This window comes from Chionomys nivalis, chromosome 19, assembly GCF_950005125.1.
Source record: "Chionomys nivalis chromosome 19, mChiNiv1.1, whole genome shotgun sequence".
Classification (NCBI taxonomy): domain Eukaryota; kingdom Metazoa; phylum Chordata; class Mammalia; order Rodentia; family Cricetidae; genus Chionomys; species Chionomys nivalis.
In genome coordinates, this window is record NC_080104.1 from 10685480 (window position 1) to 10708094 (window position 22615).

The following is a 22615-nucleotide window of genomic DNA, read 5'->3' on the forward strand; positions in this document are numbered from 1 at the left end:
AAACATGTCACCAGCTGAGGACACATGAGCCTGTGGGGGACAGTTCACGTTCTAACCATAGTGTATCATGCAGGATGACTAGGGACAGTTCTCCCTCAGGAACTGAGGAATCCCTCTGGGACTATAGAAGCCACAGAGAGGAAGCCTCCAGCTCAGGCCCAGCTTCCCAGCTTGACTCCTCGGTGCCCTACCACCAAAGCGCGTCTTCCACAGTAGGGATCTGACACTGAGGGCTGGGAATGACACCCACGGCTCTGGTGGGCCTCTATGTATTTGGGGCCCAGAGATGTCTCGTCAGCTCCTAGGGACATAGCCTAACCATGGCACTGAGATTTTCAGCCATCAACCATATCACCCCTGGGTGGTGACATTTTCCCCCCCATGTTGAGTGCCACCGTTCAAACTCTTCAGTTGCTGGTGTCATAGATGCTGTTACAAATTGTTAAGATAAGCCAGGCGGTGGTGGCGCACGCCTTTAATCCCAGCACTCAGGAGGCAGAGGCAGGCGGATCTCTGTGAGTTCGAGACCAGCCTGGTCTACAAGAGCTAGTTCCAGGACAGGCTCCAAAGCTACAGAGAAACCCTGTCTCGAAAACCCAAAAAACCAATAAACAAAAAAAACCAAAACCAAATTGTTAAGATACTCAAGGGCTTTCCATTATAAACTATTTTCAGAGGGTGGGCCGGGTCTGTCCTGACGCCACAGGAGTCTGGGTGACACGTGAGCGGCTTTGTCACTGAAAGCCCTATCAGTGGGTGATGGTGCTCACAGAAGCTTCACCCTTTGAGCCCCTGGAGGGAGGCAGGTGCGTGGGTCTTCTCACCTTCAGTAATTGCTTGCTGATCATGTGCCCGCTGGGAAGGAGCCTTTGGCTTTCTCTTGAGAGTTTCATGGTCCTCTGCCCTTTCCAGGAGGGAATGCTTCAACCCAGAGGAAATGTCCATGAAGATTTGCGTGCGCATGATTAGGGGTTCCTTCTAGCTCCTGCAGACATGTCTTAGAGGCCCCTAAACTCTGAATCCACACAGCATTCTCATGTGATTGACGTCTGAGTATATTGTACACCTGGACAGCTGTACACAGCAGCCCTGTCTGGGCCAATGTGGCCTCTGTCTGGAGAGAAACCAGGTCTGTCTTACGTATGTCACTCCCGTGTCTGAAAGCAAGAGCCAAAGCATTGAGAATGCAGGGCATGGAGGTCATGGGATCAGAGCAGCTGCTGGCCAGCCACCCACCGGATCCCGTTGAGGGATGAAAGGCTGCACACTGGGTAGAAATCCTCTCTTCTGCAGCTCAAGGCTGTAATCTTGGCACCACGGTCTCTAAGCTGATTCTATTTCTGTTCCTCGCCCTTCCAGCTGGTGTAAGGATTTGGCTTTAATACCAGTCCTGGTATCCCCTAGTCTGGATGTGAGTTACAGCCTGCTCACCTCCCTTTACAGTTGTCTACACTGTCTGACTCACCGGGTTGCCTTTGCTTAGGCTGGTGAGAAGAGAGGGCAGGCTTCAGAAAGCCAAGCCACCCTTGTGCAGGGGGAGTTAGGAAAAGGACCCACCTGTCCATCTAGGGCAGTGTCTTGTGGGCCCGGACCATGGGCAATGTCGTGGAGGGTAAGTCAGTGGAGGAGCTGAGCAGCACCGAATGCCATCAGTGGTACAAGAAGTTCATGACAGAGTGCCCCTCCGGCCAGCTCACCCTCTACGAATTCCGCCAGTTCTTTGGCCTCAAGAACCTGAGCCCCTCAGCCAGCCAGTATGTGGAACAGATGTTCGAGACCTTTGACTTCAACAAGGTGGGTAGAGGATGAGGGTGTGACTCTTCGGGGAGGCCTCCAGAAGTGGGAACAGCTGGGGGCGAGGGCGAGCGAACGGGAGAAAAGAAGCATCCATCCTAACAGTTACTTCAGGTTTTCACCGTTTGTGAGGCTGAGTCTTACTGTAGAGCCAAGGCCAGCCTTCAACCCACAATGATCCTCCTGCCTCGGCTTCCAGCTTGCTAAAATTACAAGTGTATGTTGCTGTGCGCAGCGTTAGCTACCAGGGAGCTTCGGCCAGTTGGTTTTCCCGGCATCTTGTTTGTTTAGAAGGTGGATCTCGACATTAGAGGTTTGATTCAGCAGATGTTAAGTGTCTCCACTTTAGGCCTTGCGGGTGCAACAATAACAAGACCCCTTCACAGGGGAAAGCAGAGGTAGAGGAGGAGTGCACGGCTGTTCTCTGTCCTCTTGCTATTTACCTCAGTGACTTCCAAGACAAGCGTGAGCTCATCCCGAGCTGCCTGCCCCACTGAGATCCCCAAGGTGCTGGTTCTGGGTGAGTGTGATGCTTATGCAGAGACCTCCAGCTCCTTGGATGTGAGGGATGAAGTCAGAAGGGGGTGGAGAGAGAGAGAGAAAGAGAGAGAGAGAGAGAGAGAGAGAGAGAGAGAGAGAGAGAGAGAGAGAGAGAAGGAGGAGGAGGAGGAGGAGGAGGAGGAGGAGGAGGAGGAGGAGGAGGAGAGGAGAGGAGAGAAGAGAAGAGAAGAGAGAGGAGGGGAAGGGAGAGGAGGGGAAGGGAGAGGAGGGGAAGGAAGAGGAGAGAAGAGGAGAGGAGAGGAGAAGAGAAGAGAGGAGAGGAGAGGATAGGAGAGGAGAGGAGAGGAGAGGGGAGGGGAGGGGAGGGGAGGGGAGAGGAGGGAGGAGGAGAAGAGAGGAGAGAGCAGGACACTGAGCTGCAGCCAAGGCTAAACTGGGCTGGGCTGGGCTGGACTGGGCTGGGCAGGCACACCATACCTGAGTCTCCATGATATTCTGAGTATTAGGACTGGGTACAGACTGGGACCCAAATATCTAACTCCCAACTCCCAGTGACCTTGGTTCACCTTTCCCCGTGGCGGCCTGAGGTGCAGGTGGAGAGCAAGTTGCGTGTTTCCCTGGTAACTACCCAGATGCACTGAGTGAGACTTCTGGAGATGCCAGAGGGACAGGGAAGGACAGCCTTGAGCTGTGATTGAACCTAGGTCCAGCTCATCCACCTGGATCTGTTTCCAGGATGGGCACAGTTGGTTAAGTTTTCTTTGGAGCTGGGTGTGCTGGTGCACATTGTTAATCCCAGCACTCAGGAGGCAGAGGCGTGCTGGCCTCTGTGATACCAGTCACGACTACATAGTGGGACCCTGTCTGGGATGTGGGGAAGGCAAAGAGAGAGAGACAGGATTGAGAGAGAGGCAGAGATAGATTTGTTGGAGCTCATCTGTCTAGCTTCCAGTTCTGCACAACAGGTATAAAGATGGAGGACCCCAAACCCACAGACCTGCTTCCCCACCTGGTGCTCTGTTGGTTACCATGGCCTCTCACAGGACAGGGGGTCTCTCAGCTATGTGGAGTCACACGCCCACTGTGGTCATGGCTTCTAGGGGACACCAAGATCCTCCTGCGATTATTTAAAACTCACTAATAGGTGAGTTAAGAGGCTGGATCGGATTATGAGTAAGGACCAACTCAAGGGCAGAGTCCCGGTGACCGAGGGCTCTTCCGATGGGGGAGGTGAACCACAGAGCCTGAGATAGGGTGCTGAGGGGAAGGGGTCAGCAGGGTGGACACCCCGAGTTCCAGGGGAAGCAGTGGTCCCTCCTGGCCAGGTTGGGAGGGGCCCAGGACCTGATCTTTAAACACACTGAGACATCCTCTCTCCACCTGCTAAGGAAGCCCTTTGGGTCAAGACACATCTGTAGGAAGAGTCAAGTCACACACCACCCAAGTCCCCTACATTCACCTAACCCTTGTCAAATGTGTGCCGTCTCTTTAGTTTCTGTCACATGTTATCTGGGACTCAATCCCTCAAAGTTGGGAGCTGGGCTCAGGGTTCATGCTGAATCCCAGCACGTGGGAAGTAGAGGCAAGAAAATGCCCACGATCATTCTCAGCTGTACAGTTAGTTAGCAGTCCATTGGGATGCATGAGACCCCATCCCCGCCCCCCAAACCCCTGAACATCCTCAGCTGCACAGTTAGTTAGCAGTCCATTGGGATGCATGAGACCCCGTCCCCGCCCCCCAAACCCCTGAACATCCTCAGCTGCACAGTTAGTTAGCAGTCCATTGGGATGGATGAGACCCTATCCCCGTCCCCCAAACCCCTGAACATCCTCAGCTGCACAGTTAGTTAGCAGTCCATTGGGATTCATGAGACCCCATCCCCGCCCCCCAAACCCCTGAACATCCTCAGCTGCACAGTTAGTTAGCAGTCCATTGGGATGCATGAGACCCCATCCCCGCCGCCCAAACCCCTGAACATCCTCAGCTGCACAGTTAGTTAGCAGTCCATTGGGATGCATGAGACCCCCATCCCCGCCCCCCAAACCCCTGAACATCCTCAGCTGCACAGTTAGTTAGCAGTCCATTGGGATGCATGAGACCCCCATCCCCGCCCCCCAAACCCCTGAACATCCTCAGCTGCACAGTTAGTTAGCAGTCCATTGGGATGCATGAGACCCCATCCCCGCCGCCCAAACCCCTGAACATCCTCAGCTGCACAGTTAGTTAGCAGTCCATTGGGATGCATGAGACCCCATCCCGGCCCCCCAAAACCCCTGAACATCCTCAGCTACACAGTTACCAGTCCACCTGGGAAGCATGAGACACTATTCCCGCCCCCCCCCCCAGATCCCCCAAACAACAGAAAAGTCAATTTCTCGTCTCTACCCAACCTGGCTGCTCATGACCATACACATGGTCCCCTGGGGCTTTGTGCTGCTGCGTCCCTTGTCCTTGTCCTCTAGAGCAGTGGTTCCCACCTCCCTAATGCTGAGACCCTTTAATACAGCTCCTCATGTGCTGACCCCAACCACAATTTTGTTACTGTTATGAGTCAAAATGTAACTATTTTCAAGACAGGTTTTTTTTAGGGGTGGAGAACCACAGGTTGAGAACCACTGGTCTACAGCCTGCTGGCTCCCACCTCCAAACCAAGACTCACCAACCCACACCCTGGTTTCCTGGTTTAAACTTTATTAAGAAAATTGGGTCTGCCATTTCTGCCTTTCCTGGCCATGGCTTTCCAATCAGAGCAGCTTTCATTTTTAGGTTTTAGTTTTGGGCTGGAGAGTTGGCTCAGCGGTAACGAGCTCTTGCCAAGGACTTGGGTTCGATTCCCAGCACCCAAATGGTGCTAATGACCTCCTGTTCCAGGAGATCCAACTCGCTCTTCTGGCCTTCTTGGGCAAGATATACATGTAGGCAATTACCCACATGTATAAAAAATATTTTTATTAATTTATTAATTCATATTTTTAAATTTAAAAATTCATTCATTTGATTTCTTCTTTTCCTTCCTTCCTTCCTTCCTTCCTTCCTTCCTTCCTTCCTTCCTTCCTTTCTTTCTTTCTTTCTTTCTTTTTTTTGGTTTTTCGAGACAAGGTTTCTCTATAGCTTTGGAGCCTGTCCTAGAACTAGCTCTCATAGACCAGGCTGGCCTTGATCTCACAGAGATCCACCTGCCTCTGCCTCCCGAGTGCTGGGCTTAAAGGTGTACACCACCACTGCCCAGCTGATTTCTTGTTTTCTGGTGCCAAATGTTAACTAACTCTGAGCCCCCCTGGTCGGACTCTTCTTGCTGGGGTGAGTTTTGAGGGGACAGGGACTGACCTTGTTTATTGCTGTGGCTCCAGCTCTAGGTAGGTGCCTGGAACATGGTAGGTGCTGCATAAGGGTTAGTTATGTGAGGAAGTGAATACAAGAGAATCCTGAGCTTTCTGGGCCAATATGGATTTTATTTATTTATTTTAGTTTTCGAAACACGGTTTCTCTGTAGCTTTGGAGCCTGTCCTGGTACTTGCTCTTGTAGACCAGGCTGGCCTTGAACTCACAGAGATCCACCTACCTCTGCCTCCCAAGTGCTGGGATTAAAGGCGTGCGCCACCATTCCCCAGGCAATAGGGATTTTATAATAAACATTAATTTAATTAAGGAATTATTATAATGAAGAGTACAGTCAGGCATGTTAGTGCATGCTTGCAATTTCGACACTGATCTGGCTGAGGCAGGAGAATCACCACAAGTCTGAGGCTAGCCTGGGCTGTCTAATAAGACTCTATCACACACACACACACACACACGCACACACGCGCGCACACACACACACGCACACACGCGCACATGCACACAGAGAATCTGGATAATAGCCAATGTGCCTTCCCACACTCTGTGGGCCACACTTTCTTGACCTTGACCATTGGCATCAGCACCGGGCACTTTAATAGCCTGGCCTTGGAGATGGGACACATTCCTGACCACTTACTTTCAAAGTAGAGAGAGGATAAGCAGAGCTGTTCAAATGACAGCCAAGGACAGGGTCTCATAGTCTAGGCTAGCCCCAAAGTGACTACCATGGCTGAGAATAACTTTAAACTTTTTTTGTTGTTTTTGTTTTCTGAAACAGTAACAGTCCTAGCTGTCCTGAAACTCTCTCTGTAGACCAGGGTGGCCTCGAACTTACAGAGATCCACCTGCCTCTGCCTCCTGCGTGTTGGGTTAAGAGACATGCACCACCACTGCCCAGCTGACTTTGAACTTGTGATCCCCCCTTTGTGTGCCCCTGTACCTGGTTTATACACCTGGTTTGGGAATCAACCCCAAAACCTGAAGCATGCTCAGCCAGCACTCTGCCAACCGAGCTGAGCCCCCAGCCCTGGCTTTTGTTTACATGCCAGAGTCTCACTGTGTAGTTAAAGGCTGGCCTTGAACTGTGTCTGACCCTTCTATCTGCGCCTGGGTGCTGGTGTTACAGGTGTGAGCCACCGTGCTTCATTATCTCAGAGCCTAGCTTTGTAGATAAAGTTTTATTAGAGCATACTAGACTCATTAAGAATTACAGGACTGGGCCATCGCTCAGTGGTGGAATGCTTGCCTAGTGTGCCCAAGGCCCTGAGTTCTGTGGATGCATCTTGGCTGGTAGACTGTTTGTGCAGCTTGCTCAAGGTGTGGGACTCAGTTCACCACATAGACTGGCTGTGATGGAGCCCACCTGTCAGCTTTGTACCCAAGAGGTGGAAGCAGGAGGTCAAAGTTATCTGGCTACATGGGGACCAGCCAGGCTTAGAGACTGGTTTTTGTTGTTGTTTTTTGTTTTTTAGAGTCTTGGGTTTCTAGCCTCAGTACTATCAAACACTTGTCGTGGCTGCACCGAGATGACTGTGGCTGCTGTTTGACTCCAGGGCCGAAACACTGGCTCACCTGACCCTTTCAAATGTTAGTTATTCCAGTGGGAAGACCTCTGGGTACCAGGGAGGCAAAGGAGAAGCCTGTGCCCTGCCCCCGCCTGTCTCTCCAGGGCACGGCTCTGTAGAGTCATTGCACCATACACAGGTCCGGGTCGTCCTTTCGGGCTGTGCCTACGCGTTGGTGTAAAGTTTAGAAGACCCTGTTTCAAGGTCTTCTAAATGACCAAACCTTGTCATTCAATTGTGTGGCTTCATCTCTTTCAACTTCAGCTTGAGCGGGGACAGAAATGGGCAACTCCCAGGAGTGGCTGTAGAATGAGATGAGCGAATCGAGATTCTCAGCACAGGAAGTCCATGGGAAGTGCTGGGAGGAAAGGACTAAGGGCTAGGGAAGCAACCCAGCCAGTAAAATGCTCGCCATGCAAGTGTGAGGGTCTGGATTTATCCCCAGCCCCCACGTGAAAAACTGGATGCACAACTGTAACTTCAGCCTGGGGAAGGAGTCAGAGATAGGTGGGTTCCTGGAGCTCCTTGCCAGCAGTTTAGCTGACCGATGAGTTCCAGCTCCCATGAGAGACCCTCTCTCATAAAGTGATATAGAGAGCAACAGAGGACACCCCACATCAACCTCTGACCTCTGAAAGTGCAGGCACAAACACACACGCACGCATGCACACACATGCACACACCACAGCTGTCCTGTAACTGAGGAGGAATCCATTTCACAGTCTTTTACTTAAATTATTATTCTTTTTGAGATGTGTGTCTATGGTCTGATACTCACTATATAGCCCAGTCGGACTTGAAACTTGAAACAATCCTCCTGCCTCAGCCTCATGCGTTATTGGGATTACAAGTGTATACCGCCCTGCCCACGCCACAGTCTTGAAAATCCCTATTGCCTTTCCCATCTCCCTTGAGGAAATGAGAACTCAGTGAGGCCCTGCGACTTGTCCAAGGTCATGTATTCCCAAGAGGTGACTTTGGCCTTTTTGGTTTTTCCGTTGTTTCTTTGTAACAGTCATAGAAGGTGCTTGTAAAAATGTTCATCAACATAAGAAGACAAAAAGGGAAAAAATCAAGGTCTCAGGACTGGAGGCACGCACTCTATCCCAGCATCCAGGAAGCAAGGCAGGAAGATCCTGGGTTCTAGACCAGCCTGGGCTGCATAAGACCCTGCTTATTTATTGTTATACATCAAGTAATTTTCCCTCTTCAAGCGCTGTTGCATAGGGGTCTTGTTCCACCCCGATGGCCACCCTAGGAGGTATGTTGGGCAAAGATGTTGAGCTAAGGCTTTTGTGAAAGCCTTTGAACACAAGACAATACCATGCAAATGTTCACTATGAGACTGATCCTTGTGTTGCTCAGGGTGGTCAAGGTCTTGCTTAAGGCCAAAGGCCAAACAGACCAGGGAATCTCAGAGACTGTCTTGTCTCAACTGTGCTGTATCCCTGCTAGCTCCCCTTGCATGCATCCGATGACAGCGATATCATTACTGATTCAGATGACCTTCCCACCGGCAGCTCTGCCTACCATAAGCTCCTTCATTTACAGCTCCAATCTGCCTGCTTTGGTCTCTCGATTTCCGAGTTATGGCTGTAAGTGGAGGAGCAGGCGCTGCCATTCTCGCCCCTCCTTGACATGCTGGGGTTGAGCAAAGGACAGGAGCAGAGCGGCAGGGGCCCTGGAGGATTGTCCTACAAACAGGTCTTGTGCTCCTTGAGCTGGGGATGTAGCTGAGTGGTAGCTACATGCCTGAGGTGCTGTAAATGAAGGAGCTTATGGTAGGCAGAGCTGCTGGTGGGAAGGTCATCTGAATCAGCACTTTGGAGGCAGAGGCAGATGAATCTCTGAGTTCGAGGTCAGCCTGGTTTACAAAGGGAGTTCCAGGACGGCCAGAGTTACACAGAGAAACCCTGCCTCAAAATAAAACCAAAAAAGAAAAAGAAAGGCAACAACAAACAGCCTATGCTGACTTCCTGTGCTCTGCTTGCCTGCTGCTCAAGCTACAGGAGCTGGTTTCATCCAAAGCAATCCTGGCAGTGGGAGCCACTGCCTCTCTTCTACAGAGGAAGCTGAGAGCCATAGAAGTCTTTTGTCCCACATCCTAAAACTCTGAGGTGGCCAAGAGGCAGGATGCAAGCCCGCGCCTCCAACACCACACTCCTGCAGGACAGGGCAACTGTTTCACTGAGCCCCGAGTTCTCCCAGTTTTTCTCAGCACACAACCGGGCTCAGTGGAGCTTGAAGCCAAGACGAAAGAGCCAAGCCAGCAACTCAAGAGCTCTCCAGAATGAATCACGTTTCCAGCCCTGGCTCCTGCTCTCCCTTCTCCCACCTGCTTAGGCTGTGAGGAGGGTCCATGTTAGGGAATCAAAGGGAAGCAGAGGGGTGGATCTGACAGGTTTGATTGACAGCCTCTGAGAAAGATGAGAGGCAGGCAATGCTGAAGTCTCCAGAAGGACAGATATTGGTGGTACAACAAGCTGGCTTCTGCTCCCTTCTGCTTAGCATCTGAAGGCTTTAGGATGCGGGGTGGGGTGGGGGTGTGAGGAGGTAGGGTGTGAGGTGGGCATAGGCCTTGGGGCGGGGTTCTGATGGAAGTTGGAGGGGCTTTGAGTAGGGTGGGCGGAGACTTGGAGTGCTTACCCCACCTTGCCCCTCTCCCCTCCCGCAGGATGGCTACATTGACTTCATGGAGTACGTGGCCGCCCTCAGCCTGGTCCTCAAGGGCAAGGTGGAACAGAAGTTACGCTGGTATTTCAAGCTCTACGACGTCGACGGCAACGGATGCATAGACAGGGATGAGCTGCTCACCATCATCCGGGTAACTCCAGGTGCAGAGGGCTGGGCCAGTGGTGTGCCGTGGGTAGCCAAGGGAGGGTGCCCGGGCTGAGAGCGCCAGGATAGAAATGAGATGGGATTTGGAACCGAGGCATGAGAGCTTTCTCACCAGCTGCATGATCTGGACCTCAGTTTCCTCACTGGCACGAAGGCATTGCTAAACCTCCACTCTTTACGTGTGTGGGTGTGTATGTGTGACGTCAGAGCAGGGTGTCAAGTGTCTTGCTCTGTCTTTCTGTCTTCTTGAGACAGGGTCTCTCACTGGAGCTAGGTTGGTGACCAGCAAGCCCCAGCAGGCCTCTTGCCCCACCCCTGCCCCCAGCCCCAGGGTGACCACACCTGGCTTTTTACCTGGGCAGCAAGCCCACTTTTACCACCACCTCAGCGTTTGTTTTTTGAGACGGAGTCTCACTCTGTAGACCAGGAAGGCCTGGAACTCACGGAGGTCTGCCTGCCTCTGCCTCTGCCTCCCCAGTACAGAAATTAAAGTCATGTGCCATGCCACCCCGGCATCTCCTAGCCCTTGCTTTGAATGACAGGATCTTACATTGCAGTGCAGACTGGTTTACAACTGCTTGGCCTTATCGATCTCGAATTTGAGGCAATTCTGCCTCGGTCTCCCAAGCACCTGAGGCCCTAGTACCACCATCTCCACCCGAACCACTCTTGAGTTCTGACAAATTCACTCTGCTGCCGCCCCCACCACGGAGACGGATCCCCTCACTTCTGTCTCTCCTCCCAGGCCATCCGAACCATTAATCCCTGGAGCGATTCATCCATGAGCGCCGAGGAGTTCACAGATACCGTGTTTGCCAAGATCGACATCAACGGGGATGGTGAGGGGGCCGAGGAGGGGTTCCCGGGGGGTTGGCGGCATCCCAGGACAGGGGCAAGAGAGGAGAAGGAAAGGGGACCTTCTGCTGGTCACCTCCTCTACCCACCTCTGCTGTGGCTCCAAACTGGATTTTAGGGATCCCTGCACTAGATCTTGGGTTTTAGACCAATGCCCCAAAGCTGGCTCTGTCCCTGCTCTTGGCAAGCATCTAGCTCAGAGCCCTTTACTACTGAGACCTCATCCTGCGAATCCCTTTCTCTCCATCCCAGGGGAACTGTCTCTGGAGGAGTTCATGGAAGGCGTCCAGAAGGACCAGATGCTCCTGGACACGCTGACCCGAAGCCTGGACTTGACCGGCATTGTGCGCAGACTCCAGAATGGTGAACAGGAGGAGGAAGACGCTGGCGACCCCGTAGCGGAGGCTGCAGGCTGAGCCTTACTCTGTGGCTTCTGTATGCTGAGGGTTGACCCGGTGTGGTGCCTGATGTGATTGTTTTGTTCTTGTCTTAGCATTACATAAAATCTTCTGAACTCAGAGGCTCCGCTTCTTTCTTTGGGTGCATAGTGCCAGCAGGGGGAGCAGTAGCGTGGAGACAAGAGCCCCACACAGAGAATGGGCCTTGGTCCCTCCTTCCTGCTTGGTACTTTCTGGTGGTATCTCTCCGATCGGATGCCCCTCTCTGGACCCGTCATATCATCTTGCCCAGCTTCCCCGCTGTATTTCCCAGGCCACTTCCTTTTGGGTGCGGGAGCTCTGAGGGAGTTCCTGGACTCTGATGGAATCCTGGCATCTGCTGTTGTAGCTTCAGACAGTCACACCTTGCCCTGATCCTGAAGCCTGTTTGTGTGGCTTCAAGTGATGAACGAACATTATTTTTTTTTCAGTCCAAAGTATTTTTTTAATTCTTTTTTAATTAAAATTTTCAACTGCTCCCCGTTTCCCATTTCCCTCCCCCTCCTCCCACATATTGCCCCCCCCGCTCCCCTCCCCCTATCCCCACTCCACTTCTCCTCCCCCTAGTCCACTCCCCCTCCCTCTCGATACTGAAGAGCAGTCCAAATTCCCTGCTCTACAGGAAGACCAAGGTCCTCCCACTTCTATCTAGGTCCAGGAAGGTGAGCATCCAAACAGGCTACGCTCCCACAAAGCCAGTTCATGTATTAGGATCGAAACCTAGTGCCATTGTCCTTGGCTTCTCATCAGCCTTCATTGTCCGCCATGTTCAGAGAGTCCAGTTTCAACCCATGCTTATTCAGTCCCAGCCCAGCTGGCCTTGGAGAGCTCCCAATAGATCAGTTCCACTGTCACAGTGGGTGGGTGCACGCATGAACGAACATTATTGAGCATCTACTGTCTGCCAGTGTTAGACGAGGCATCCTCCAGCCATGCCTCATTCACCTCCATGATTTGGGGAAACAAATCTCTTTTCCTACCTGGGATGCTGTTCACGTTTTCCATGGACTGTTTTCATCTAAGTGATTTCTAAAGGAACCTTTATAGCAACATCCTAGAAATAGGAAACCCCCAAGGGGCTCAGCAGCAAGAGCTAGTTGCTCTAGCCGAGGACCTAGCACCCACATGGCAGCTCACACATATCTGTAACTCCAGTCCCGGGGATTGGATACCCTCTCTGGCCTCTGTGGACAATGCACACACATGGTGCACAGACATATGCAGGCAAAGCACCCGTGCACATAAAATAGAAATAAGAATAAACAAAACAAAAAAAAATCACCTGAAGTTCAAGCTGGGCACTATGGTGCACACCAGTGATACCAGTACCCAAGGGACTGAGGCAGGGGGATTGACATGGGTTTCAAGCTAACATGGGCTTCCGAAACTATCTCAACTGCCCCCAAAAGGAAAACAAATAATCCCTCCCCAAGGAACAAAACAACAACAAAAACTTGGGCTTATTGGCTCACACTTGTAATCTTAGGACTCTGGAGCTGGAGGCAGTAGTTCTGGCTAGCCTGGGCTATAGAGTGAGCTCCAGGCTAGCCTGAGCTACAGTGTGGAGCCTTTCTCAAATAGGCAAAGAAACTTCCCTCAAGGTCAATAAGTTAGTTTATTTTAACATAAAAGCACATCTACTCAGGGTAAAGCCAATAATCCACCAGGCTTGCCAGGGGGTCACTGTCTGAGAGTGACCCCGGTTCCACTTCCTGTCCTCCAAGGTGCCTTCCCCAGTTGCACTAATGTGAAGGGCAGAGGAAGGCAGGAGAGCTAACCATGAAGGTCCCAGGAAATCTAGCTTCTATATTGGGTTTGACGTCTATATGATAATCTAGGAACTGCCTCGTTAGCCTGCAGGAGGTTAGGGGTCCAACAGCAGTTGGAGGTAAAGTCCCGCCTGGAGCCCCAATGCATAGGTGCCTGGTTCTCCCCAGAGAAGGTGTCTCCATCCTTAAGGAGGCATGTGGGCTTATGGCTAGAAATGGTGGCAGGCTCCCGCTGGAGATGGGGTGAGGAGGAGGAACTGGGGAGTAGCACCCATCTGAAAACCCTCTGTTAAGCTCAGCAGGCCTCCAAGAGCCAGAGGATCACAGAGGTAACTGTCTGCTACCCTCTGCCCTTGTCAGCCCTGGGGAGGACATCCTGGGGAGGAGGCTGCTCAGGTAGTGGGGCAGTCACGATCCTTCCCCATCCTAACTCTCTTCTAACTGCTCCCTACCTAAGTCTTTGCCTCCCCACCCTACCTTCCCTCCAGCCGCCCTGTTTCCGCTAGGAACACCTAAAGATTAGAGGGAGCCCCACGTCTCCCAGCTAAGGTCCAGCTCTCCCAGGAGCAGCTGAGGAGCAGTGTAACCGAGTTCCCCTAAAACACTAGAAAATCTTGAGAATGGACTGAACCCCAGCTTCTCCAGCCCAGCAGCCAGGGCTCATCCCCTTGCTCTCCCACATCGGGTCGGGTATCAGGAAGTCCACATCAAGCAACAGTGGGCCTGAGCCAACTAGCCCAAAGGCCTCCTGATACTTTGAAAACCTGGGGGACCCCGGAGGTTTGGAAGGGTCCCCAGGCACTCAGAACATGGCACTTCTCCGCCTTTGCTGAGTGATCCAGCCACCAGGGTTGACATCCATCTGCAGCATCTTCATTACCCACTTGTCGCGACGGGCGCCTTCGACGAACTCGGTCAGAGACAGCTGGCCTGAGCGAGGTGGGAGACACGGTCACAAGGAGAGGGAAGCCAGGCCTGGGCTGGGAAGGCCTCCTACCTTCTCCTCCCTACAAACTAGACCTATGCCTCGAATTCGAAGCCTGTGGCTTGTCAATTCTGCGTCTAGAGGAGTCTCTTGCAACTCATAAGTTGTGTGTGTGTGTGCATGCGTGTGTGCACGCGCATGCACATGTGTGCATGTATGTGTTCAAACTCAAGCATGCATGCATATGGAAGCCAATTTCTGGTGTCATTCCTCAGGCACCAACCATACTTTCTTCCCTTTTTTTTTTCTTTCTTTTTTTTTCTTTTTTGAGACAGGGTCTCACTGTGTAGCCCTGGTTGACTTGGAATTCACTACGGAGCCCAGCCTAGCCTTGAATTCACAGCCTCCTGCCTCTGCCTCCCTCACACCATCATCGTCATTATCATCATCATCATCATCATCATCATCATCATCATCATCACTATTATTTAGGGATTGGGCGGGGCACACATGCTCACTACAGTATGAATGGGAAGGTTAGGGGACAGCCTGCAGTGGTTGGTTCTCTCCTTCAACAGGGATTTAATTCAGGTCAACAGGTTTGGTGACAAGTGCCTTTATCGACAGAACCATTTCTCTGGTATCTTTTTATCTTCAAAAAATGTATTTAGGTCTGGAGTAACGGCTCCATGGTTAGGAGCAGTGGCTGCTCTTACAGAGGACCCAAGTTCAATTCCTAGCAGTCACATGGTGGCTCACAGTTGTCTGTAACTCCAGTTTCAGGGGGTCGTTGCACACACATGCTGCACAGACATACATGCAGGCAAAACACTTGTGCACATAAAGCAAAATTAAAATAATTACTGTTATTTTCAGGCTCAGCCTCTATCAGCCACCCTCAGAAGAGCTGTACCCCACGAATGTGTGCTCAGGTGGTTTTGGGTGCCCCTTGTCAACCTTCCCCCAGCTCTCTCTCACCGTCTCCATTCTCATCCACCAGGAGGAAGATCCTGTCCACGACCTCCTCCGGCGTGAGCAGCTGGCCCTGCTGCTCCGGGTCCAGCTCCACTCGGCAGGCCTTCTTCAGCTTGTAAATCGCCTGCCAGAGAGAAAGAGCTAGGCTCCTCTGACAGAGCCTCAGGGACCTGTGTCCGTTAGTGCCGCCTCCCTATTGCTGGCCTCTTGTGTCACCTAACCCAGATATCCTGGCTACTCTCTGTTCATTTGACACTAGCTAGAGCCATCTGGGGAGAGGGAACCTCAACCGAGAAAGCACCTCCAGTGGACAAGTCTATTGGGCACTTCAGCAGTTTTGGGATTAAGGATAGATTTGGGGAGCTCACTGGCAAGCCCACTTAGTGGAACCCAAGAGCTTTAGAATGAACAAACAAACAAACGAATAAACACAGAAAACGTGGAGGGGCTCCACGATGGCTCGGTGATTAAGAACACGGCTGCTCTTCCAGAGGACTGGGCCTGATTGTCAGTACCCACGTGATGGCTAACAACCCATCACTCCAGTTTAGACCTGACACCTCCTCTGGCTCCAGAGGGCACAATTCACAAGTAGGACACCACTGTACATGCAGGAAAATCATCCATACACATAAATAGTAAAATAAAAAGATTAAATCGCACATTCTCCCTACTCCACAAAAAGAAACAATTCTGATTTTTATTGACTTGATTTTTTTATGTTAGTTGATTGGAACTGTCAACTTGATTGGGTTGAGAGACGCCTAGAAGGTTTGTTAAGCATACCTTCATGTAAGGGAGGTGTTTCCTAGAGCCACGCAGATCAAAAGGGCTCTGACAGAATGAACGGCTTAGCCTGTGGATGGACACAAAACCTGAGAGCTGTGAGAGGAGGATCATGGGAGCTTGCACGACCCGTGTCTAGAAGGGGGTCTGCCTGGTGCCCCTCGGCCTGGCTGTGTCCTGGCTGCCTGGCTGCGTCCTGGCTGCCGTGGTGTGAGCAGTCTCCTCACCGCATGCTCACCATGGCGTTGTGTCCGTGCTGACGGACAAGAGGCCGGAGGAGTGAGACTTCCGGATCGTGACCCAATCCGGCCCTTCCTGCTTTAAATTCCTCCCTCAAATGCTGTCACCGTGGTGAGGATTCTGACTCCTAATTGTTCTCTCATGCACTTGTTTTCTCTCCTTTTATGACAGGGTCTTACTCTAGCCGAAGCTGGCTTGGAATTCCCCCGTACAGGGCTTTGACCTTGAACTTCGACCTTCATGCTTAGGTCTCCTGCGTGCTAAGACTGCAGCATGAACTTAGCTTTCTACCTGATTCATTTCTTCTTTTTAAATTTTTGGGTTTAATTTGCTCTTTTTAATTTCTGTAGGTGGCTTCTTAAGTCATTGGCATTTCTTGTTTTCTTTTCTCAAATTGAAATTTGTTATTATTACCATCACCGTTATTGTGTATGTGTGAGTAGCGTGTGTGTCAGAGGGTGAGCATGTGTGCACCACGGCGAGCGAGTGGCGGTCAGGGGACACCTTCCACACCTGTCCTCTTACTCCACCGTGAGATCCCAGGGGTTCAAGGACCCTAGATAACACATTGTGAATGGTTTCATCTCTTCTACCCCAACTCAGTGCCAGATGGTTCCCCAGACACCAGGCCCAGAAGTGAGAAGAGGGTGGGGCGCTCTCATGGGCAGATACTGACCTCCACAATGTCCAGAAGCTCTAGGCGGTCGATGCAGCCATTGCGGTCCTTGTCATAGATCTTGAAGGTCCACTTGAGCTTGTGCTCCAGGGTTCCCCTCAGCACGAGGTTCAGGGCTGCCACGTACTCCAGGAAGTCAATGGTGTTATCCTGCGTTGAGTGTGGATAGTGTTGAGGCTGCAGATCCCAGCTCCCCCCCCCACCCCAGGGAGCAGGTATGAGTCCCATTGACTCTGTCCCTGGACTCCAACAGGGCTCTGTGTCATGGTGCACACTGTTCCTCACCCCGGATCCTGTCATTCTCTGCCTCACCCTTTCGTGTAGCTGGGATGGCAGCCCCATGCTACCAGGTCTAGCGAAATGTTCCTCATCATCTGTCCAGAATTTTCTATTTCCATGACGACCTCTGTGCTGTGTGAGGCATATTCTGGCACAGCTCCTTCCTGGTACAGCCTCCTCCCTTGTGAGGTCATAGAAACTCTGGGACCATTTCTGGGGCACCTCTGGCTGGGGCTAATCTCATCTGTGCATAGATCAACAACAATTATCCCCTGTAGCGGGAGATGGATGAAAACACCCATATACTCGGCACAGGCTGGAGGCACCCGGGGGAGTAGCTGCTCTGGCTCTCCCTGGCTCCGTTGCACTGTGCACTGGCCCGGCAGCGGCCACACAGGAAGTTCAGACTGGTGCCTGTGTGGCAGGCCTGTCCAGGCAATATGGCCTTGAAAGGTCTGCAAGCAAACAAAGCGAATCCGGACTAACAAGAGGTGGCTTCAGCTGTCCCTTACTTTTTTTTTTTTTTTTTTTTGGTAGATTTATTTATTTGTTTTACGTGTTTGAATGTTTTGCCTGCATGTATATATGTATACCGCATGTGTGCCTGGTGCCCCTGGAGGTCAGAAGAGGGGCATTGTATAGCGTGGCACTGGACTAACGGATGGTGTGAGCCACACTATGTGGATGCTGGTGATCAAGCCTGGGTCTACTGAACTTGGAGCCATCTCTCCAGCCCTCATGTCCTTTTCTAAAACTTCAACCCCCAGGCTACTCTCAGGAGAGGAGAGGAGGGCAGAGATAGGAGGCTGAGGCAGGGGGATCTCGACTTTTAGGCCAGACTGGGCTACCTAGTGAGACCGTCTCAAATGAGCTGGAGAGATGACTCAATGGTTAAGAGCACTTGTTCTTGCAGTGAACCTAGGTTCAATTCCCAGCACGCACAGGGCAACTCACAACCATCTACGACTCTGGTTCTAGGGAATCAGGTACCCTCTGACCTCCCTGGGCACCAGACACACACTGCACTAATCGGCAAACATGCAGGCAAAACTCTCACATATAAAAAATAAAATAAATCTAGAAATAACAAAAAAACTTCCAGCCCTCTAAGTAGGAACACTGGACTAGGAGTTAACACTTGACCTTGGGCAAATAGGCTCACTTTCTTGGGTTGGATGTGTTTGTTTGCAACGGGGTCTGTCTGCGGAGTCAGCGTTGACCTCACACTGGGATGTTTTCCAGGACTGGACGGCTGCCCACACCACCATCTCCGCCACCAATGCATCAGCTCCCAGAGCTGGATGCAGCACCGCTCCCCCCCACCCCCCCGCCACCAATGCACCAGCCCTCACCCCAGTTTTTTCATCATTTAATTTAATTTAGATAAAAAGCCACAGCCCTCCCTGGTGAGGCTCCTACAGCCTTGAGGAGGCGAGGAGGAGGTGGACCTGTGGGGTCTGAAGTTGGCTCTGGGCCCTGTGGTGTTTCATGACTGATCTCAGCAGAAGAGGCTCCATTGCTCTGAAACTGCTGAGTCCACCACCCTCTGACTGGGACTAAGAGTGGCCTTGGTCCTCATGTGGCATCCCATCGAGCCAGCTTGGCACAAGTTCTTCTGCACGACCCTTTCTTCAGATTACCTGGGTATCCCCTCAATTCAGGACTTAAAATAGTCTTTATTCCATACTACAGACTGCAGGGGCCTGGGCATGGCGACACACTCCTTTAATCCCAGCACCCAGGAGGCTGAGGAGCTCCGTGAGTTTGAGGCCAGCCTGGTCTACATGGACAGTTCCAGGACATGCAGGACTAGATAGTGAAACCTTGTCTCAAACAAAAACCAAAAATCAAAACAACATAACACAACACAACAAGAAGGACCTCAGGGCACTGAGCCAGATGGTCTTAAAAACAGTCTTTTTTCTCAGTTAGTTCTTTCTTTCTTTTTAAAAATAGTTTACTTATTTTTACTTTAGGTACACTGGTATTTCGCCTGAATGTACGTCAGATCCCCCTGGACCTGGAGCTACAGACAATTTTGTTTGTTTGCTTGTTTGTTTTTTAAGACAGGGTTTCTTTGTAGCTTTGGAGCCTATCCTGAAACTCACCTTGTAGGCCAGGTTGGTCTCAAACTCATAGATATCACCTGCTGAGTTACAGACAGTTGTGAGCTGTCATGTGGGTGCTGGGAATTGAACCTGGGTCCTCTAGAAAAACAGCCAGTGCTCCTAACCCGAGCAATCTCTCCAGCCCTCCTTTATTTTCTTTTTATGTTTATAAGTGTTTTACCTGTACACATGTGTATCGCATGTGTGCCTGATATCTGTGGAGGCCAGAAGTGGACTCTGGACCCCCTGGAACTGGAGTTACAGACAGGTGTGAGCAGCCATGTGGGTGCTGGGAATTGAACCTGAGTTCTCTGCAAGAGCAGCCAGTCCACGGCTGGAGAGATGGCTCAGTGGTTAAGAGGATTGCCTGCTTATTTCAAAGGTCCTGAGTTCAATTCCCGGCAACCACATGGTGGCTCACAACCATCTGTAATGGGGTCTGGTGCCCCCTTCTGGCTTGTAGGCATACACACAGACAGAATATTGTATACATAATAAATAAATATTTTTTTTTAAAAAAAAGAGCAGCAACACTGAGCCGTGTCTTAGACTCTAGTGCTAGAGTCTAAGAGAATTTAATGCAGATTTTATGTACTAGGGCTAAGAAAGAGAAAGACACTTGGGAGGATAAAGAGACACTAAGAACATGGGTCTGGGCTTCTAGAAGGACATAGCATTGAATTAAATTAAGATTGGACCTGGGAGATGGTTCAGTCCATAAAGCGTAGGCTGTGCCAGCAGGAAGCCCCAAGTTCCTTCCCTAGCGCTTACACAGAAGGCCGGGCATGGGGACTGGAGAGGTGGCTCAGCAGTCAAAGGCAGGTACTTGCCTTGCTGAGGACCAGAGTTCTGCTCTCAGCCCCACCACTTTGAACTCTAGTTCTAGGGGATCTTCTGCCCTCTTCTGGTCACTATGGGAACTGCACTTATGTGTACAAACCCACACACAATTTAAAACCCAGAGTACATTGGCGTCTACTTGCTGTGTCCCTGTGCTGAAAGAGTGAGTTCAGGAGGATTTATGGGCTTCCTGAATAACCAGTTTATTCTAGTTGGTAAGCTCCAGGCCAATGAGAGATGGTTTCACAAAAACAAGATGGATGCTTCCTAGGGAATGGCACCTGAGATCCATCTCTGGCCTCCAAATGTACACATGAACATGCACGCACACACACACACACACACACACACATAAATTTTAAAGCCTGGGGCGCTGGCGAGATAGCTCAGAGGATAAGAACACTGGCTGCTCTCCCAGAGGTTCTGAGTTCAATTCCCAGCAACCACATGGTGGCTCATAACCATCTGTAATGAGATCTGGTGCCCTCTTCTGGCCAGCAGGGATACATGCGGGCAGACTATTGTATATATAATAAATAAATAAATCTTAAAAAAAATTTTAAAGTCTGATTACCATGTTGCATTATATAATTTAGTGCCTTTTAGCTGCTGGTGCCATTGAAGGGCTTAAGGAAACCCTGGGATTTGATTCATGTAATCCCCCATGAATTAAAGTGTTGAAAAGGGGAGAGAAGGCTCAGCAGTTAAGAGCACTTACTGGTCTACCAGAGGAATGGTGTTTTTGGATACCAGTATTCTCATTGGGCAGCTCACAAACACTGGCGGCTCTAGCTCTAAGGTATCTGACGCTCCCTTCTGGCCTCATGGATGTGCGCGCGCAAACCACATGCACACACACGTGCACACAGGCACACACACATGTACACACAGGCACATACACGTGCACACACAGGCACATGTACACACAGGCACACACGTGCACACACACGTGCACACAGGCACACGTGCACACAGGCACACACACATGCACATGTGCGCACACACGTGCACACAGGCACACACATACACACAGGCACACAATGCACACATGCACACACACGTGCACACAGGCACACACATGTACACACAGGCACACACGTGCACACAGGCACACATGTGCACAAGGCACACAATGCACACATATGTGCACACAGGCACACACGTACACACAGGCACACACATGTGCACACAGGCACACATGTGCACACAGGCACACACATACACACAGGCACACACAGTTAGAAGGGGCTTTTGCAACCATTCACCCACCTCCCAGTCAGTGTGAAGCTCCCTTCCAGCATCACAACAGGGAAGAACTGGGCAGCCTCCGTCTGGAGGACTCTAGCAAGGGGTGCACTCATCTTTGCTAGGATGGCCTTGGGACATCTCAGTCCCTTGTGTTCAGAGCAACAGGGGCCCTATGGGGTTTGAAAAACCGTGTTCTGTTGTAGTTCTTCTGCCCAAAATGCACAGAGAAGGCCCAGGCTATGTGCCAGTGACCTTTGCCTCTGGTCACTGGGAGAGAGAGAGGATCTGGGGAAATGGTGAGGCAGAAAGGCAAGGGGCATGGACAGGAAAGCGGGAGAGTGTGAGGGGCTCGAGGGTGGGAAGGTCACAGGTCCCCCTGCAGGGCTCCTTACCCCATTCTTGTCGAAGGCTCGGAACATGCCCTCCACATACTGGCTGGCCTCCTCATTGCCCGTGACCTTGAAGAAGCGCTTGAACTCGTGCATGAAGAGTGTACCACTGGGACACTCGACCACAAACTTCTTGTACCACTCCTGCAGCTCCGCCACGTCCATCTCCCCATCAGCCTCCGCCTGCTCCCAGCTGAACTGCTGACCCATTTCGGCTTTGCGAACTCAAAAGGCCCGGTGCCTCCTCCAAGGCCTCGGCTGACCTCAGGCTCCGGCCCTCTGCCTCCGTTGCGTTGGTTAGCCCAGCCCTTTCATGTCTCGGGGAAACTGAAGCTGATTGGTAGTGAAGGGACCTCCAGAAGGGGCGCAGCCCAGGTCCGCTTAGCTGTGTAAGACCATTAGAAGATTCCCGGAGTGCCTGACCTCCATGTGGCTAAGCCTCCTGTGCCTTGCCCCTCCACAGGTCCAGTGAGAGACAGCAGTCTATAAGAACCCTGGGGTTTTCTTGGTCCCATTAATGTCTGTGGCTCTCTCACAGACCACGCCTGAATCTTGGGTTTTTCATTTTCCAGCTTAAAGGACAAATGCTTCTCCCCAGCCAGCACTCAAGCCCTGAAGCGACCCCCCCCCCCATCCTCTTCCAAGCACTAACAACAGGCAGGACCTGGGAGTCTGTGTCTTCAAGCATCTTATGTTGAAGTAGTTTGTATTAGAGACCACATGAACCTGCTTTGGAAGCGGTTACATATTCATTGTGTCGACCAACTATATATATTCACTACACACAGAATCAATTACATATTCATTGTGCACGACTATAATCCCGGCAAGGAGCGGCAAGGGGATCTTGAGTTCAAAGCCACTCTGGGCTGCCCTATTGACACAGGAAGACAGATGCCCCCCCCCCCCTCCGCAGCAAGCTATCTTTTAGATTCTGTTTTTATTTATTTTTTGAGACAGGTTCTCACACAGCAGCTCTGGCTGTCCTGGAACTCACTGTGTGAACCAGGATGTCCTTGAGCTCACAGTGACCCGCCTGCCTCTGCC

The 22615-nt window shown here is 51.4% G+C and overlaps 2 protein-coding genes across 2 annotated transcripts; one reads left to right on the forward strand and one right to left on the reverse strand.

The window, feature by feature from the left end:
* The first annotated feature begins 1593 nt into the window (after positions 1 to 1593).
* Positions 1594 to 11312, forward strand: Guca1a (guanylate cyclase activator 1A). The gene is made up of 4 exons (XM_057752028.1): positions 1594 to 1794; positions 9878 to 10027; positions 10787 to 10880; positions 11149 to 11312. Exons 1-4 carry the CDS (start codon positions 1594 to 1596, stop codon positions 11310 to 11312), a joined length of 609 nt encoding a protein of 202 aa, XP_057608011.1.
* Positions 11313 to 13904: 2592 nt separating this feature from the next.
* Positions 13905 to 21778, reverse strand: Guca1b (guanylate cyclase activator 1B). The gene is made up of 4 exons (XM_057752076.1): positions 21572 to 21778; positions 16705 to 16854; positions 15006 to 15126; positions 13905 to 14032 (listed from the first exon to the last, which is right to left on the reverse strand). The coding sequence occupies exons 1-4, from the start codon at positions 21776 to 21778 to the stop codon at positions 13905 to 13907; spliced, it is 606 nt and encodes a 201-aa protein (XP_057608059.1).
* Positions 21779 to 22615: the final 837 nt, after the last annotated feature.

What these genes read in the sequence shown, in the direction of transcription:
- Guca1a (XM_057752028.1), top strand. Translation starts at nt 1,594, where the DNA reads ATGGGCAATGTCGTGGAGGGTAAGTCAGTGGAGGAGCTGAGCAGCACC. An exon ending in AGACCTTTGACTTCAACAAG is followed by an intron (nt 1,795 to 9,877) that starts GTGGGTAGAGGA and finishes CCCCTCCCGCAG; the next exon opens with GATGGCTACATTGACTTCAT. An exon ending in AGCTGCTCACCATCATCCGG is followed by an intron (nt 10,028 to 10,786) that starts GTAACTCCAGGT and finishes CTCTCCTCCCAG; the next exon opens with GCCATCCGAACCATTAATCC.
- Guca1b (XM_057752076.1), bottom strand. Translation starts at nt 21,778, where the DNA reads ATGGGTCAGCAGTTCAGCTGGGAGCAGGCGGAGGCTGATGGGGAGATG. An exon ending in GAGCCTTCGACAAGAATGGG is followed by an intron (nt 16,855 to 21,571) that starts GTAAGGAGCCCT and finishes CACTCAACGCAG; the next exon opens with GATAACACCATTGACTTCCT. An exon ending in AGCTTCTGGACATTGTGGAG is followed by an intron (nt 15,127 to 16,704) that starts GTCAGTATCTGC and finishes TCTCTCTGGCAG; the next exon opens with GCGATTTACAAGCTGAAGAA.